This window comes from Lepisosteus platostomus, chromosome 7, assembly GCF_059453375.1.
Source record: "Lepisosteus platostomus isolate fLepPlt1 chromosome 7, fLepPlt1.hap1, whole genome shotgun sequence".
NCBI lineage: Eukaryota > Metazoa > Chordata > Actinopteri > Semionotiformes > Lepisosteidae > Lepisosteus > Lepisosteus platostomus.
In genome coordinates this window covers 50008432-50027386 of record NC_142617.1, presented here as the reverse complement: position 1 = coordinate 50027386, position 18955 = coordinate 50008432, and the positions used below count along the sequence as shown (strand labels likewise).

Genomic DNA, 18955 nt, shown 5'->3' with positions numbered 1-18955 from the left:
TCCACATGTTTTAATCTAACCACAGACTAGCTGAGGGCAAGGTCATTTGGAGAGGTGGTGTGTTCTGTATGCACAGCCCATTAGCTGTTCCCTTAAATGTATTACCTCTGCAGCTCTGACATGAATTACTATGTAAATATGTAAATGGTAGTCACCCAGAAGAACTTTATATCAGTGCTCACATCTGTAAGGCAGATGTATAGACGTTTCCAGCACTAGAATAACACAAACAAATCCTTTGCTAATGGCAGTCAGATTATATGAACAGACAAAAGCAGAAAGGAAATAAAAGAGATCGTTTTCAGTTTGTATGTTTTCTCAGTTGTCTGTGAAGTGGCTTTGTGTGTGTTGAACTTGCTGAGAGCGGGGAGTGAGTGTGGAGAGTGGATGAATGGGCAGAACTGTCAGAGGCTTTTCTGAGAAGAGTGTTTTTATTTGGACCAAAGCCCGTGCTTTGGAGAAAAGGCGCCACCCTGTGGTGAGATTTAGCATGGTTGAGGTTTAAAGGGATCCTCTTGAGTGGTGCATTGGCCTTAGCAGTGGGGCTTGGAAATGAAGGCTGCTCTGTCAGAGGTCTCTCCTGTAAATTCCTGCAGCAGTCGCTCAGGTACTAGGGAGATCATAATGCGCCACATTGTATATTTATCTTTTAAACCCAAAGAGGATAGGAATGCCTTCAGGACAGGAGTTACCTCAATGGTCAAGTCTCACAAATTGGAACCTGATTGAACACGGACCGAAGCGTGCTGTTTACTCAGACTGTGTGGTTAGTGATTCAACCTTCTGATAAGTTTTCAGCTGCCTGTCTGTTTATAATTCCACGAAGGATTTCCTGCGATCTTTCGTTCCTTGCATCGCTTGACCTGTGGCTGTTTAGAAAGGGGGCAGCAAGCGGAGTCTGTTTCACCTTAGCTTGGCGACACGAGTTTTTGTGGCTTTGTACGCTTAAAAAAACAAACAAAAACATGTGCAAGAGTCCTTCTTTTTTTTCAGAAAGGCAACAGTTTTTCTAGGATATTGCTGCAGTGTAATGCAAGGCAGCTTTTAATAGGAACTATGAAATGCCACATCAGTAGTGATCCTCTGCCATGTGGTGTAGAGATACACGGAATATTTGCTGGGTTATTCCAGGGGAACAAGGCAGCGACGGCGTGTTTGGAAGCTACAGTATGTGACACGAGAAACATGAGAGAATCGGCAATGTGGAGTATTGCTTAGGGGTTTATATCCCTGATGGTACACTGCTTTTGTATATTCTCTTGCATTGCTCCAGTATATGACATTTCTCCAGGTCATCACTGTAAGTGGGAAACCACTTTCAATTGGTTTGCCGAGTAAAATAAAGTAATAGAAAAAGAATCAAGCAAACATTTCCTGGAATTAAGCAAGCATGTCCTGTTGGGGAACTCCGTTCTTTTATAAAGAAACGAGACAAATCTGCTGTTGGCGTTTTAAAAAAACGAAGATGAAGATCGTGACGGAAGTGTTGCTTTTCCGCTGTCACTGATTTAGCTGAAAGGCTTTTGCCAGTTTGTCGTCTTTGGGTTACAGCTTCTTGCAGTAAGAGTCAGCAGTATAAGTGTGTTATCTCGTAGCCCCCAGGGTAGCTGTGCAGAAGCTGTCCTTCCTGTTTAAAAGAAAAACGAGCAAATAAAAAGTTGTCGTACGCGAAAAGAAAATGGAGCGTGTACTTTTTTCGGTTTGTTACTGTGAACCTAGGCTAAGCTCAAATGAACTATAAGTTTGTCTTCAAAACGAAAAATGAACATGACACTAAAGCAGAAACTATTTTCACAGCAGCAATTATGGTAAAAAAACAGCATGATTTATGTTTCATATGGAGTGAATTACTTTAACCGCATCACTGCTGATCACAAAACGATCTGTCAATCACTGTTTTCAGAGCTCGTTGTCTAGCTTCATGCCTTTTTAAAAAACAAACAATTAGCAGTTAGTGACAGAATCCATTTTGTCAGATTTGTGCCTTAACTGAGGGATCATACTGTATGCTATAGCAGTTTTGCAAGCAGTCATCTTGGCCAAATCAAACCTTTTTTTATCTCAGAAATGCATTCCTTTCTGGTGTGAAAGACTCGGGGTACAGAAGTGTATTTTATTAAAAAGCGTTACACGGGATAGATGTATGAAGTGATTACGCACACTCTTCTGAAGCACCAGCCTCATAACTGTTCTCAGGTTCTGCAGACATGTGAATAAACACAAAATCTAACCATGCTGGAAAAAAAAAAAGATTCCAGTATCTATTTTTAACTGATTTTTTCCCAGTGGAACTGTTTTCTTTCTTTTCTTTACTTTATTTTTAAAGGGCTTAAATAAAGGAAGACAGAATGTGTGACTGTTTTGCCAATGAACTATATTTCTAAGTGTTTCGATTTATTTTTGGCGAATTTCTAAGTACTTCACTATTTTGCAATAAGCAGTGCTCTGAAATGAGTTGTGCAACTGTAGCCTTGCAGATGCTGTGACCACAGAGCATTTGGGATTTATTTTGTTAAATGAACACTTTGCTTTTAATACACTTGTTGCCCCGCAAAATACGAATTTCATCCTGGGAGACTTGAAATAAAATCTCGGATTCAGCTTGCGTGTTTCTGTATATGCTTCTTAATTTTAAAATCTGAAAGAGATAAAAGGATCTGATTTCCCACATGACACAAATTAATTATGGACCTTTAATTTGAGCAGATTCCGTCTTATTCCCTTTTCACTGCTCACACAATTGAGCCAGTTCTTTGAACTGGGATGTGTTTGAGGCATTTTCTTTCTGGCCTTGTGTGTGGCTACATTTGTGTCCTGACCTTAATACTGAAGGTTTTTACAAAACACTTACAGATCTATTTGTTCACTCTATCTTAGGTTTCTAATATTATCCATCCATTTCCCAAACGCTTCTTCCAGTTCAGGGTCATGGGGAGCCAGGGCCTAGTCTGGCAAGCAACAGGCATAAAGGTGGGTCCACAATAGGTGGAACAGCAGTTCACCATAGGGCAGACACACAGACAGAGACACGCACACATTCACACCAGGGTCAGTTTTCCTATAAGCTAATTGCCCTACCACTCCATGCAAACATGGAGAAAACTCCACACAGACAACACACCAGGTCCGGATCTGAGATAGCAACCCAGGGCCCCAGCCATGTTAACCATCACACCAGTCTGCCACCCAGGTCTCAACGCATAATTATTTCATGATCTTAAAGCATATTATTTTACAGTATATACAACAGAAGAAGCTACCTCTCTGTGCGTGTGTGTGTCCAGCGATGCACTGGCGTCCCATCCATGGTGTACCCTGCCTTGCTAGGATCGGATCTGGCTCTCTCATGAACGTGAACTGGATAAAGTGCATTGAAACTGGATGGCTGGATGAACAATGCGTCTTAATGTTAGTGCTTATAGAAAAAAAACATAATAAATTCTGCTTATGAAGGAGACAGCCCCAGTCTGGGTTTTAGAGGCTGGTGACTCTTGGTAGAGGTTGAAGATCACGCAGTGAGGCCGGGTGTCTGTCCTCAGAGCACAGCTGCAGGAGGAGCTGGGAGCTGACTGGAAGGATCTTGTGTCAATACTGCCGTCAGTGCGTGCCACTGTGTCTCTGCAAACTCACACTGCTCTGACTGAGAGTGAGACTGCCCGCTCCTCACAACACTAAGCATGAGAATATAAGCAGACAGCATATATATTTTAATAGTCTTTTACACTCTGCCCCTACATATTTTAAAAAGTAATATTAGAGAGAAGACTGGTTCTGAATAAATTTAGTCTTTAAGGCACTTTTCTAGGGGGACTCGGATAATGGCCTGTTTTTCCCTTTCCATCTGATAGGTATTTATTTCTAGATATTTTATGTACAACCAATGTAATGGAAAGTTAGATGTGCAGAGAAAAGGGTAATTTCATGGGTGAAAAGGTTTCACTGCTCATTATTGCATTTTGAATTGTTGTGAAATAAGAAAGAAAAGTGCAGTAGTTGAATGCAATCAAGAAGACAAGTGAGTTTTTTAGTGGTCAGACTTATCTGCACGCGTCCGTACTCCAGCATACTGCTTTTATAGACATTGTTTTTCTTAAATATTATTGATGAGATTTAAACAATACAGTGCTTTTAATCATAATACTGTTTTTGCTTGGCATGAGTGGATTTGAGCGTGTCTTTTTCTTGAACTGTGGCGTAGGTTACTCTGGGTTTTGTAATTTAAAGCACTTGTGACTGCAGAGGGAAAATGTATTTTTTCTTCTGTGGTGGGGAGACTATTATTACTGTCTAGCTGAGAAGGCATGTCGAGTAATTCTTAGCACCTTGTGTGTTCTCTCTGCCTGCACCAGTCGTGGAACAGGTTTTCTTGATCTCTAGTTGTGCAGTGGAGATGGCTAGAACAAAGGAAAGGAATTTCTGATTGGCCCCTTGATAGAGTTTGTACTGTATGTTGGTTTTATAGCAATGGCCCTGAATCTTGATTTGGAGCGAGAACCGTTCCCAGATAAATGATGTTTTTAATCAGTTCTCAGTACAGTGTTGCCAGTTAGAGTAGGGCTTTAAAATAAGTCATTAAAATGACTTCTGTGTCAGGCTGAACAATCTGCATCACAGTTGGAGCTCTCTCTCATCTGCTGCGTGCGGCGAATGAAATCAGATATGAACGCCGAATTCACTTGCGGACGCAGTGTGCCCCCCGAGGCCTGGCACGAGCCGTTCACCTTCTCCAAGGCTGCAGAGGGCATGGGGGCTCAGCCTGTGATGCTAGGCACCCTGTTCGCAGCCCTGCTCCTGGAGGCCCACACACACATATACCTGCTGGGTTTAGCTCCAGTCATGCTCTCAATTGCATAACTGTTCCCTTAACTGACTTAGCAAGGAGACTAATTTGAATGGTTCTGACTGTTTAGGAGTTGTAACTCGCAGACATTTCAATCCAGCGCCTTGTTATTTCGATGGAGGTTTCAGGGAGGTCATGAAGCTTGGCTGCCGTGAAGGCCAGCAGGTGTGTGTATTCCTCCAGGACCAGGACTGGGAGCCCCTGTCCTGGTCCTCTGGCTGTCTGAGTGATCTCCGGCTCCCTCAGGGCTGACAGTCCAGACAGGCCACCCCGGGCTGCTGCCGACCCCAGGGCTGAGAAAATGACAATGTTTGACTTGCCACTCCCTTACTGTTTTAAAGTATACAGCTGGACTGTGCTTGTGCACGAAACCCCCAGACCGTCCCCTGCTGGAAGAGTGTGGGAAACCCAGCTGTTTGGGTTTTATCCGGGCTGCAGGCCAAACACCTCCCCACATGCTAGTTTGCAGCTGTGGGTGTCCATCTCAGGCTTTGGGCTCTCCGGCTCTCCCTGTGCATTTGGCTTGCGGGTAGAGAAGGGCCCATCTGGGACCCCACACTGGAGCTGGCTGGATCTGGGGTTGAGCACTGAGCCTGTTGTGTATATGGCTTCTCATGTCAACAGCACTCATGTAACAGCTTTGTGCTGTGTGCTGCACAAGCTTCTGTGCCAGTCATGCCAGGGGCACGCTGGGGTTTCTTAGCTACGCACTGCACTGAGAGAGAATGCTGTCCTTGTGTCTTTGCTGCTAAACCATCTTATTTCACTTCAGTGTGATATTCAGGATTGTTTGCCTGTACCCATTGGATGCTGTTGAAACGCTTTGGAGAAAACGAGGCATTTCTGTTATGCCTGAGCCCATGGACGCGTGAAACTTTGGTTTGTTTCTGTTACCCCTTATTCATACTTTCACTGGCAGAAATGGACAATTCTGCTAAGAATTTTTCTGCTGATTATCAAACAAAATACATTAATAAAACTGTGCTTATTGGACAACTGCAAGTAACACTCCCTTATGAAATTAATCTTACTGTTAAATGAACAGAACAAGATGGGAAAAAATGATTTTTATCTTCAATCAATAGAAGTTGTGTTAGTAACAATTTCTTTATTGACCTGTAGAGCAAATACAGTTAATGGCATGATAACACTCGTGGAAAATATGATCGTGTGGTTTTTAATGTGATGATGGTGTGAAAGAAGATTGGTATGAACCCACAGTGCTTTATTGAGCATAAAAAACCATAAACAATTCAAAACAGGACTTTTTTTCTGAAGTATGGAGGTCTTTTCTTTAAAAGATTTTTTTCCTAGAGTGATATGCAATCTGTGAAGCAGCTGACTGGTATTTTAAAGTAATCATGGGAATAGCTGCCGGCTTTAAGTATGTTTTATTGCTGGAACAACTATGCACACTATTCCCAGCTGGATTTTCATATTGTTTCCTTCCCACATTACGTTGCAAGCAAGCCCAGCTTGGAGTTCTAAACAGGAAGTACAAAGAAGGGTGCCTGGAGTCCAATGGCTCAATTCAGTTTCCAACGAAGCGTTCACAAACATTGGAAAGACCTCTCTTAGCTTGATACTGTATTTGTCTTTCATTGTAAAATTGTCCAAGTGCCCTGAAAAGAAACAACTGTCCATTTAGAGTGAGGCTGATTTTGGTTGTTTAATTAACCTTTTAAGGTTGTATCGGACTACTGTGAAAGAAAGTAAATGTTTGCATGCGCTGTTGTGCTTGAAAAGGCAGGAAAGATGGCTGAAGGTTTTTGTTTTTTCTCTTCAGATTGTCAGAATATGATTTACAATATATACATTTAATTCTATTTCCATAGCCCAGCCAGGAGGCTAACACCTTGATTTATAGCGCTTGTTACAAGGCACGCAAGGTGATATACTGTACAGTAGCCTATCACTTTGTTCTCACCACTCCATTTTCGCCACTGCTGCCACAAGTATGGCGTACAGAGCAGCGCCTTGTTCGACAGCGAGGGCTATTTGATGGGTCAGGGTGATGAGTTGTGCCCACATTTTATCTCACTGCCAGCTGTTTTATTCAACATGCATAGCTGCTAACACTGTGATCTTGGTTTCCTCCCAGGAGCTGCTGTTCAGTGTCTGTGCCCTGAATGTCATCTCCACCATCGTCTGTGCCCTGGCCACTGCAATGTGCTGCATGCAGATGGTCTCCACCGATGTCCTGCACATGGTGAGCGCAGATGTGTTTAGAAAAACAAAACGGTCTTGGTCTGTGGAAGAGCTTCCCTTCCGATATGCAGTCACCTGTTCAACCTGGAGCCATCCTTGGCTGGATGGAGAGCTTCCCAAAGATTCTTACACGGGGTTCTTACTGGAAGTATTCTTAGTCTATATATCTTAGAAATAGCTTTAAAGAAATACCATAATGTTTTTTTTATTCAGTCTCTCATTAGGCTTTATTATGGTTTCTTCAAGGTCTGTAAAATGCAAAGGTATTTTATTTCTTAAAGCAAATCACTTTATGCCTTTATTTTCAGCTGCTATCCTGAGTGCCGCCATTTCTGTGCCCAAACCTGACTGCATCCCTCCAATAGTGAGGGAAATTAATTTTGCTAAATGAAATTTTTGACTCTTTGCCCTTCACTTCCAAGGTTTTATAACTAAAAGATTGACTTGTACTCCAGGCCTAGTGACGGGTGACAGCTTGAGGTAGCTCCTGCACGATTCCCATTAAAAATGCAGGTGGCTCAGATCTGATTCGTGACATTTTAATGTCTCCAGAGTATTTCACCAGCAAGACCTTCTGATTTGAGGGTAATAAACTTACAGGAGCATTAAATTTTAATGTTGTATACCAGTAGCCCTTTTACATTTATGACTTACATCATAAATTCTATCACACGTAAATGGGAGCTCTAAAGGGCAAGCCCAGTGATTGATTTAGCCGAATGATATTAGCGGTGCATGTTGCAGAAGCTTGAAAGAGTAGAAGGAAATTTGTTACCTTCTGGCAGTGTGTGCGCCATGACCAGCAATCGTGAGTGATTTCCAAAACACTAGAGCCACTTGAAAACCATCAGTGACAGATACAACCATTTTCAAATTTCATGTGCTATTGCCACTTCTCTTTTGTTTAAAAATCGCAGGGTGAAACTAGTGGGATATATACAGTATATGGGATTCTTGTTATCTGAAATTTGCACTTCCTGCAGAAATAAAATATAGAAACCACGAGAAGAATCGAAGGGATAAAACCTCAGTTTCTTTTTTTCTTTTCATGATGATCGATTCCTCACCAACCCTGTTAAAAGTCAGTAGTGTCACAGCGCTGCTTTCAAGGCAGTTATTTCAGATGTTACAGTCTCTTTCTGGAGGGTTTTGTTTGCTGCAGAGCTGAGGCACAGTTCTCATCACGAGCTATTGAATCGGCACAAAACTGGCTGCAGCCGACCAATCGTTCGGTTTACAGCGGATTTTTCGCAAAGACAAATGCACTCCAAGAGTCGAATAGTGGAGAACGAGGATATACTGTAATACAATTAGAGCCGAGTGGACTAAATATACTGCTGCCTGAGAGCCAGAACTTTTTTAAACACACAATTCTGATGCTGTTAGTTAGTTAGTTAGTTAGTTAGTTAGTTAGGACTGTTAACCTGATATGACTCAGAATGGAGAAAACATTTGTTGGCTCATGGTCTTGATGGTCTAAGATCACCTCTGATCTGAGCCTGCCAGCTGAATCTGAAAGGAAGTCGCAGGGTGAAGAAGGTGGTTTTAGAGCAACAACGAGGCGATGGGAAGATTAAAAATGTCTTCAGCTGGCAAGGAAGACAGGGGTGAATAACAGTGCCAGTGCAGGTGTCTGCCTGATTTCAAGCAGGAACTCGGGCTTTCTGCCCAGGTGACGTGAAAGAAATCACTTGATGAGAAAAGGAACCAAAGGAAACTCTGGACCTTGTCCCTCGGCACCTGAAACTGAGCTCACCTGTATGTTACCTCTCCTTCCCCCCCATGGCCAGATGGGTCCAGGAAGGCGATGGTGAGGCCAGTGGCCTGTGCAGGCTTTCAGAAACCTGCTTTAAATCAAACCTGTGCTGTTATTGGCATCTACATCGCTTAGACTCTTTTTTTCTCAGAATGCAGCGGTTCCCGTATGCTCAACTGCTTTTCTGTTTTGTTTTTGCACTTCATTTTCCACTTTCCTTTGGCTTAGACAGGAGTTCTGTTTTGAAAGCCTCGGTTACTTAACAGTACTGTGCTTCTTATATTCATCTGGACACTTCTTTCAGTCTGTAATTAATGCTCAGTCCCTCCTGCAGTGTTGAGCGTCCTTTGATTCTTGTTGTTTTTGTTTCGTTTCTTTTAGTTTATTCCTCACAGATCCCGGTCTATGAACCCAGACTGTATGACCCCTCATGGCACCATATTGCACCAGGCTTTGGATTTCGATGAGTTTATTCCCCCAATCCCACCACCTCCCTACTACCCTCCCGAGTACACCTGTACCCCAGTGGTGGAATCGCAGAGGTAATTCCAGCACACACATCCAAACGCTTATGGGAGACTAATCGCATTGCAGAGGAGTTTGATCCTGTTCAGGTCCTTACTATCTGCAGAATACATAGGCTGATGTACAGGATACTTCAGGCCTTTTGTCTTTTCAAAAATATTACGACCGGTTGTGTTGTGCCTTCATCTCCGTCATGTTTTCTTGAGTCTTCAGCCTGTGAAAGCTGGCACGGATCACACTGCTCTGCAATGGGAGTCTGATTTCTGTTTTTGTGCTGTGGGATCAGGTTCAGCCAAGGGACACAAAGAAGAAGGGCAATGTCTTGTTTACCTGTTGGAAAGTACTGGGGATATAGTGGGCAGGTGGAAGCTTTGAATTTATTTTTGTCTTAAAACAGTATTATTTTCCTTTTATTGAGTCACTAAAATGTATTTTGGCATTAAAATGTACAGAATGCATAATCCCATTGCTCACGTTAATATTAGATCCTCTCATAAGAAACTGAGATGCTATAGTGAGGTGAAAACTGATAGGTCCTTAAATGATTGAAGCTGCACACAGGTATGTCAGATACTGTATAATAATGCACTTTATCTATTGCATGGTATAAACTGTAAAAATATCCCAGTCTTGTGTAAATTACATATTGATTTCAATCTGCTACTATGAAACAGCCACTAAAATTCTGAATAACGTTTTTGCTGATTTAACACCCTGATGACATTTTTACATGTTCTGATACCTTGTATACAGGTCTATAAAATACAAGGGTACAAGGGTAAAATCTTTGTAACCTCGTAATTTATTGTCATTTCTTTTATATGCAAAGCTATATACTGTAATCCTGATATAGAAATATAGAAATTTTAAAGCAAAGCAGCACTCTCATAGACAATAGCCTTCTGGGATTGTCTAGTTTTAAAGTGCTGTTATTGGGAACATAAGCACAGTTTATGCGTACTTTGCAGTTCATTTTGCAGTTTAGTCATAAAAATTCAAACTGCTGTCTCCAGTAATATAAATTAACCCTTAAAAGTCGTTAAACAAGGCAGCATCGGGATGCCACCCCAGTATATCTCGGATAAAACATAATAAGCTTTTCACCTGTCCTAAAGTATACAGTATGTACTGTAACTGCTAAAGGCTAAAATAACTTCCAGAGTGGCTCAACCAGTAAAGGCACTTGTCTGAGCACAAATTAAATGCTCTAAACTCTGCCTGTGTGTGGCTGGTGTTCCCAAGGACGTGGCTTGGAATGTAAGATGGAATTACAGTAGAAGGCCAGAGCTTTTTCGGTGACACAATGCCCCCCGCGGCCTCCCTGCTGCTGTAATACTGTCAGAGGGGGATGCGTCTCTCCTCCAGCTGGCACTGAACCTCCAGTACAGAGCTGTGCTGCCTGCGATGTGTTAAAAGATGATTGGTGTGAAGGTGGGCGGGTCAGAGGAGTCTGGCCACACCTCCTCATTCTCCCTGTGTGCGGATACGAAGTTTGCAGCTGCCAGCCAAGACAGAATTACACAGTTGTGAAAAGTACATAATTAACGATTCCAGATCAAGTGCATATATCAAAAATAATTGGCAATTCTGAATTTAAAAAAAAAATTCAAATGAGATATTGTTTTTATATTTGGTGGTAAGCTTGTACGAAAGAAGCTTATTTCAAGCCAGCTACTGCTCTTTGATAGATCAATCAAATGGCCTTGAGAAAAAAAATGCTGCTCTCAGCCTGCAGCATTAGGGTCTGGTGAGCTAGCCTGTAAAAAGCTCTTTAATGCTTTTCTGAGTTTCATGAATGTGCACGACTTATACTGTATACTGTAGTAGAACAGATGTCGCAGCTTCACTGAGATTTTTTATTCTACACATGGACTTTTCAGCATTATGAATCGTATATTGACGAATAGATCTCTAGGGAGGACTGTACTTTTTTTCTTTCAGCACCAAGTGCAATGCAATCACTATAAAAGTAATACAAAGTTGGCACCTCGGTTCCAGATAATCCATCAGAAATATTCCTCTGCACCGAACAGACCTGCGTCTACAAGTGCAGGTTGATCAGCTACATCAGGGGTGGCACATTACTCAAGAAGTTTTTTTTTTTTGCCGCTGGTCTCTTCAAGGTCCTGTACCAAAGCAGGAGAAAAGGTGAATGTATTCAAAGCTGAAAGCGGCTTGTTCAAAGCCTTGGTGCGGCCAGGGGAATGTCAGACTCGCGGCGCCTGCCTGAATGTGGCAGAGCGCTCCAGCCATCCTGCTCACCTGTGTTTCTGCATGACTTCTGCTCCCCAGGGGCCTGCACCTGGACTTCCCTCACTCCCCGTTCAGTGCCATCTACGGCATGCCTATCAATAGTCCCGGGACCCTGTACCCCTCCGAACTGCCCCCACCATATGAGGCCGTGGTGGGGCAGACGCCGGCCAGCCAGGTGAGCTCCGCCGAAGCGCCTCTCTCAGGAGGCCTGTCTTCTTGAAGTCTTGATTTTGCCACCTGGAGAGAAAGTAGATAAAGAGCTGAAATGTACCAGTGCTACAAGGCACGGATATTTATTTTTGCTAGATATTTTTAGTTGTCTGTACTGTTTTAGTGGCCTTTCACTGAAATTTCTGTTATGCCGCACGGACCCTTCTCTTTATTCTGAGGTCTGGCCATCGGCATGCCCCTGATGAAATTGAATTTTGGAAACTATCAGAACACCATGGTTTAATTGTCTTTATATTGTTACATTATGGCAAACCATAAACTTAGTTTTTTATGCTCCCCAGCCAGCCCAATAACGTGGTCCAGTTTGACCTTAATGCAGTCTTCGGTAACGCAGCTCTGGTACAGTGTACCATTTGATTCGGGAGCACTTGATCTAACTCGGGGCCAACCCATCAGTCCTTCTTTATAAGAAAAAAAACAAACACCCTTCACCCCAGTGGAATGCTGACTCTGTCGCCAAAACGAAATCAGTTCGGTCTGCTGACACAAGAAAGCTGTCTAGACACCCTTGGCCTGCGCTGGACGAAGCGGGCAGCGCTCGTCCCCTGCGTCAGAGTCACCTGGCGTGGCAGCGGTCCAAGCGCCTTCAGCCCCGAGAGCCCGCAGAGCAGCAGGTTTGGAATGGAGTTTGGAATGTTCCGCTCATTACAAAAGCATGTTCCTCTGCGTGAGAGCTCCGCGGGTCGGAGTTTACAAGATGAAATGTGCAAACAGAGCCGCGTTTGGGAGATTACAGAAGCTGCCTGACAGGAGCAAGGGAGGGGCACGCAGTTCCAGATGCGCTGAGCAGCAACGCCTTAGCATTTTGCATGAGGAGGGAGAGCTCCTGTGTCGAGTCTTTGATCTTTTAATTTCGTCAGGGATCAGGGCTGAAAGTGAATTACTGATTGCTGCTCTGAAGGACTGCAGCCTTTAATAACGTGCGGCAATAAGTGAGAGTGACATATTATCCACAAGTGACTCTTCACTTCTGCGTTTGGTAATAAATTCGAATAGGTAGACAGATTCAGATTTCAGCAAGAGACCATTGCTCAGCTGAAAGCAGCTGCTTTTAAGTATGAACAACGGTCCTAATGGCAGAATGTGATACTGAGCTGGCATCGTTATCGAAGAAGCATTTTTCCACTGTTTTTTTACCCTGTGGAAATGTTGAATTTCTATTAGCAAATGTTGTATGTATTCACTTAATTACCTTTGATTCTTATGGCATTTAAATTATGCTTCTAACACCTGTGGGCTGTGTCCAAACCCATGAGAAAATTAATTGGACGAAGAATAGAAACATGCAAGGCTGCTTACATTAAACCCTCAGCTTCCAAAGTTTTTTATACTCTTACCTTTTATAGCAGATTTTTGCTGTCATGTGCTGTTGCAGGATCTCTTTTTCAAAAGACATTTTTTTGTGAAGTGCAGCTCTTTATAAATTCAATTACCCGGCCTTCTGAACTCCAAAGTATTGCCTTTTGGCGTTTTCGTTCACCCTCACAAAAAAGAAAATTCAATCCTGGACCCGCGCTTTCCTACAGGACTGAATCCCTCGCTGCAGGACAGAGCGTCACATTCATACCAGCACTCTGATGACAGGCAGGCCAGCTTCACCCCAGACAGGGGTGTTTCTCTCGCCCTGGCAGCCTGCTTGACCGGGCGTGGGTGGAAGGAATCAGACGATTTTTAGCCATGACCTCTATCATTGTTCAGAATTGTGGTAGGCCCAAGGAACGGGAACTTGATATGAAGTAAAAAAGTGATTCAAGGTGCTTAGGAATTTGGGATTTTAAGAGAGAGTCTGCTGAGGAAAAACTTTTTCTAGAAGAAAGCAGTGTTAACGCATTTAATTGAAGAAAGAGCCCTTGTTTAGAGGACTAATTGCACTGTGCTTCATTTAAAGTTTGAACAGGCAGACTTCTCATCATGATGCTCCGCATACCGTATTGAAAAAGCAGTCTACCAGTCTTAAAAGATTCATGCGTCTGCTTTGCAGAATAACATGCACAAGGGCTGATTTAAGATGGATAGCATAATCGCACCCCCCCAATCAATACCCCGGGCACAGAGCACTGATTTGTCTTCATCTGTGCTTCTGTGCTTGAGGAGTGTGACGAGAGGGAATTATTATTGCAATCAGTACGGAGAACAGTGGCTTGTAATGCTTATTTTTATCGCATGGCACCCTGCCAACAAAACGGCTTCAAGCTGTAAGTTCACGCTCGCCAAATGAAAGGGTTTGAGTAATTTTACATCATCGCACCATCCATATGGCAGATGAAGGAAATGACCGATGGCTGTCCTGAACAGTTAGGGAATTAGTCTGCCTTCCAGAAGAGCATGCACGAGTTGATTAAACATGCATGATATAATCCCACACTCAGATATGCTTTACCCTGCTGCTGGTGTCATTGCTGCCCCACATCGCCCTCCTAATGCAGGACAGTAACGAAGCAGATATTTTGTTACAGCTGAGGCTTCGAAAGTGTCCACACTGCCACGCCGCCCGTTGCCTGCTCAGGCAGTGCTAGCATCAAAGCAGCAGCACATGTTTCCCAGCTGCAGGGCTATTGTCTGGTGTGCTACGGCAAGCAGCGCCAGCAAAACCATGACCACAGGATTCTCACTGCGGGTTTTGTTCTGTCTCTGTGAAGGGGACCACCAGTCTGGAGCAGCAGGCCACCGAATCCAGCCTGTGTGAGAGAAACACCACCGCTGGCTTCAGCACACAAGGTGAGGAATAAGTACACTGGAGCCATGGAAGTCCTCACAGTTGGCAGGTTTAGTATTTGTAGTTAGGGTGACGAAGCTCATAACTCAAGCCAGCTATTTTTAAATGAAGTGTTATGTGAGTTAACTCTGTTATTTTAAATGACATCTTAGCACATTAAAATTTGAAATTAAATGCCACTGGAAGCAAGCAGTGTACAGGGGTTCTCTTGAACTTTGTCTGATAAATGGATCTTGCTTCACCCATGGATATTGGACTGAAAAAAAATGAGAATAAATACAAATACATAGCAGTAGCATGCTCTGAATATCGGAGATGCGTATGATTATATGAAGGTGTGGATATTAGAAAACAAATCGTTCTGTCATCCTGTCACTTGAGTTGGCCAGCCTAGGCATTAAATACCATCACTGCAGGGCTTTAATCAGCCCTTTACTTAAGTCACTGAGTGGGAAACTAATTGGCCTTTAATTGAGTTAATTGGCTCTGATTGGTTTGAATAAAGACGGCCGGGGGAATGCTGTGCAGTGCAGTGAACGCTGGTTGTCCTGCAGCCTCGGTGGACAGCGCGTCCCTGATGGTGTCTGAGGTGGCCGATATCCCGGACCACAGCTGCTCTTCGGAGGACCTGTGCTCCCTGGAAGTGCAGGGCTCCCTGCGGTCGGCCGACTTCTCCCCGTACAGCACCATCCGCACGGCCGCCACAGACGGCAGCTGCACCAGCCTGGAGCACAGCGCGCGCGGCGACCCCCGCCCCCCGCGGAGCCGGTCCCGGAGCTCCTCCCCGGACAGGTGCCGCGCGCGGGACCGCTCGCCGGACTGGTCCTCCGAGAACAACAGCGGGCTGGAGGGGGAGGCCGGGGCCTCCAGGCGGGAGACGGCGGCTGCCTCCTCGCCCTCCCCGCCGCCCCGGCAGAAGAAGCTGTGCTTCAGCGTGTGGTCCCCCTCCTCCTCCTCCTCGGTCTCGCAGCCCCAGTCCAGCTCGGGCACCTCCCACGCGGCCGGGCTGGACAAGCCCCGGCCGCCGAGACACGGCAAGAGGTACCGACTCTCCAGGATCGCCCGCTCCACCAGCGACCCCGTCTCCTGCACATCCCTCTCCGGAAGTAATTGCCTTTTCTCTCCGCCGTTTCGTTTCAGCCGTCTGGTTTACGGGTTTGACACAGGGATGAGCAGGTCGAGTCCGTGAGGGCTACCTATTTTGCCCATTTCTCGGTTAACATTTCTCAATCACCCACCCCCACCCGCTTCAAAAAAACAAAACAGGGGCTTCTTATGTAAGTAATTAGTTTGATTCAATATTTAAAATTGGGGGTGCAGTGTCAACCGGTGCATTCCTGTTACTCCCGAGGAGTTGACTTTAGCCTTCCCTCGTTGAATACGGAAAACCGCAGTTCCTTATAATTCCTTATTCCTTATTTATAATATCGCATGAAGTAATACACCATTTGTGTTCATTTATTGACTAGATATGAAACCAAGGTAACATTCTATGGAGTCGTCACATTTCAGTCATTCAGCATGTTTCACCCACATACTGTATTTTTAAACGTGTACCAGGAGGATTCAGCTTGTTCACTCGCTCCTTTGTCTAACCTAAGGAACTGAACCATAAAGCGATAAGGACAGGTCCCATTCTGAATTTTTATTAATTGCAACGTCTTCCATCCGTAGGTGACAGCTGTGGCTGCTCAGCTGCCTATAATCCTGACGACTCCCCCCAGACCTCACCTGAGCCAGGTACTCATTAGTTCTGTTTACTGTGCCTCTCAGACTCAGGAAGACCACAGAGCACGCTTGCATGTTGTCACCTTATGCAGGAGGCACAGGCTTAATTATTCCATCATCAAGCTGCTGTTGTTTTCCTTTACAGCTCAAAGTAATGTTGCAATCATTTAAATCAGTGTCAGCACTGCTATACTGAAATGGAAAAAATAATAGCATTTACATAATTTAGATGGAAAGGAAGTTTCAACATTTCCTGCTATACATGGAGTGAATGCTTGGTTAGCCTTGTACTTCGGGACCAGTATTACCTACAACTAACCTGAATAAACTTACATGCAGAACATTTTTAGGATTCTTTCTACCCATAGGTAGAAATTTCATAGAATCAAAAACATTTTATCATAAAATAATCGTTTTATTTTTATAATAACATTTGAATGTTTCTTCAACTAAGACTTTGATCAAGAAGAGTGCTCTTTTCATTAGTTCCCAGAGGTGAGGCTAAACCCCAGTATATTACAAAAGGGCAATATTAGACATAGAAATATCTGACCCATATTAATTACTTCACACCAGAGCCTGATTGCTGTGGAGGCGTTTTTAATGAACTGGAATGAGCTGTTCTGCTCATGGGAAATCACTACATCTTCTTATGGACATCACTGTAAACTGGATGTCTTTTATTTAAATATTTTTTTCTGCGTCTGTGGGAATACTGAGAAGCAAAGAACATCGACAGGGTCACAGATGAGTGTTTATTTGCACAGTTAGTACTGAGACATTTAGTCTGATCTGATAAATATACAGTACCATGTTCTCTCTTGCTAGTTCAAGGCTAAAATTACTGAATTTTCTTAGTCTTGAACAGAACAGACTATGAGAGGACAGGACTGAAGTTTTCAGGATCCTCAAAGACACTGACAAATTCACCCCAGTTGACTTCTTCAAATGAACAGTGAAGTACACACTAGAGGGCTGGAAACAATGTGGAAGTGTTTTTTCAAAACTGACAACAGGAGACGTTTTTCTTTATACACAAATGGTTGTGGGAGTATGGAGAAAGCTACCCAGCCACGTTGTTGCATCTGATACTTGCTCTTTCAGAAGAAGATGCAGCTCAATGAGATTATTAGACAAGATGGCAACCAAACAAACTACATGGTCCAAATGGCCTCTAGTTTGTAACATTTCTGATGTCATAATGTTCTTTCCTGGTACACCTTGCATTACAGATGGGGGACAATTCACTGCATATCATATGCATCTGACTAAAAAACAACATAGAATACTGTAATTTAATTGTAGAATATAATAAAAATAGAACACTGTAATAGAGTAGGGATGGGTGGTTGCACAGTTAAAGAATTAGTACCTTTTTCATTAACTCAACCACTTCATCTTCTTATGGACATCACTGATTTTAAACCTGATCTCAATCTATTTAATAAAATAGGGGTGAAAACCTTTCACATAAATCGCATTATACTGTTATTTAATCTGGTTGAAAAGGGTAATCCCACTGTCCTTTTAATAAATTGATGAAGAAATCATGTCACCTCCCAGAAACATAAATAGGCAGTGATTGTCAACCTAAACTGTAAAACAGCAGTAAAAGCTTTTAACTTCTGTAGTTTATGATCCTTGATGGCATCGCAATTCTTATACAGAACTTATCACAAAATTGTAGAACATTAATTATTTGAAATATTAATATCGTTAATCTTGACTATTTTCAGCTGCCTTCCCAGAACACACTGAAGTTGTGGTGTCATACCAAGGCTCGGTCAGACACATGCCTCAGTCTGGAAGGCCAGGGGACCGCAGCAAAGTGGACATCAGGCTGAAACCCAGAGCCCTGCAGGCTGTTTCCAAAGAGCGGCCGCACTCCTTGGTGGACCTTAAGACTTACAAAGACACCAAAATACTGGTGGCCAAATTCCTGGAGCACTCCAGCTGCAATCTACCTCCAGAGGTGCAACATGTGGTCAGCAGCATCAAGTACGTCATCAAGTCTGATGAGCGGCACATGGAGGAGGCCATCTTCAGCGCCAGCGTCATCGATCAGGTAGGTGATGGCACTGCATGCAAGCCTGAGACCTACGCCATTAGCCTGCGTCACCACTAATTCTACAGGATCGGTAGCCTCTGCCCTTGAGAGACAGAGAGTATTCGTTTGTATTCAGATAGGAAGAACACTTTTGTTTGGACTGAGTAAAAGTTACTGGACAGAACCCGGTATTGAACAGAGTATGGATAAAGAAAAGACTGGTCATATGCAGCAAATAGTCCGGTTCTGTATTGGGACCCACTGCTCTCCCTAATTTACAGCAACAAGCTAGCATATGCTCATTAAACTTATACTAATAAAGCTTAATTTCTGTACTAGCTAAGAATAAAGTGTTATGTTATATGCAGCTAGCAGAAAATTTAATATATGTTACAGAATATACTATAGTGTATAAAAATATTATAATGAAGGGGAAAAAATGTGTGTGAAGAACATATCCAATGAAAAGATTGAGTTGTCTATGTCGACATCATTTTCATCTTCTAGCCAATGCAGGGACGTTTTAAAAAGGTAGACACTGCAATGATGCACCAGATGGGTTTAGTTTGGGATATTTGTGTACAGTTTTGGTCACTGCATTAGAAAAAAAGACATCGCTGCCCTGGAATCAGTCCACATACACATGACCAG

General features: G+C 43.4%; 1 protein-coding gene across 2 annotated transcripts in view; it reads left to right on the top strand.

Moving 5' to 3' along the window:
* Window positions 1-18955, top strand: part of entrep2 (endosomal transmembrane epsin interactor 2) — a 146300-nt gene that overhangs the window by 125345 nt on the left and 2000 nt on the right. For both annotated transcript variants that reach the window (XM_088641006.1, XM_088641007.1), the window contains 7 exons: window positions 6942-7049; window positions 9186-9346; window positions 11622-11757; window positions 14453-14531; window positions 15084-15635; window positions 16204-16269; window positions 17994-18322. In XM_088641006.1, the coding sequence (XP_088497132.1) occupies window positions 6942-7049; window positions 9186-9346; window positions 11622-11757; window positions 14453-14531; window positions 15084-15635; window positions 16204-16269; window positions 17994-18322 (1431 nt within the window). The remainder of the gene's footprint in view (window positions 1-6941; window positions 7050-9185; window positions 9347-11621; window positions 11758-14452; window positions 14532-15083; window positions 15636-16203; window positions 16270-17993; window positions 18323-18955) is intronic.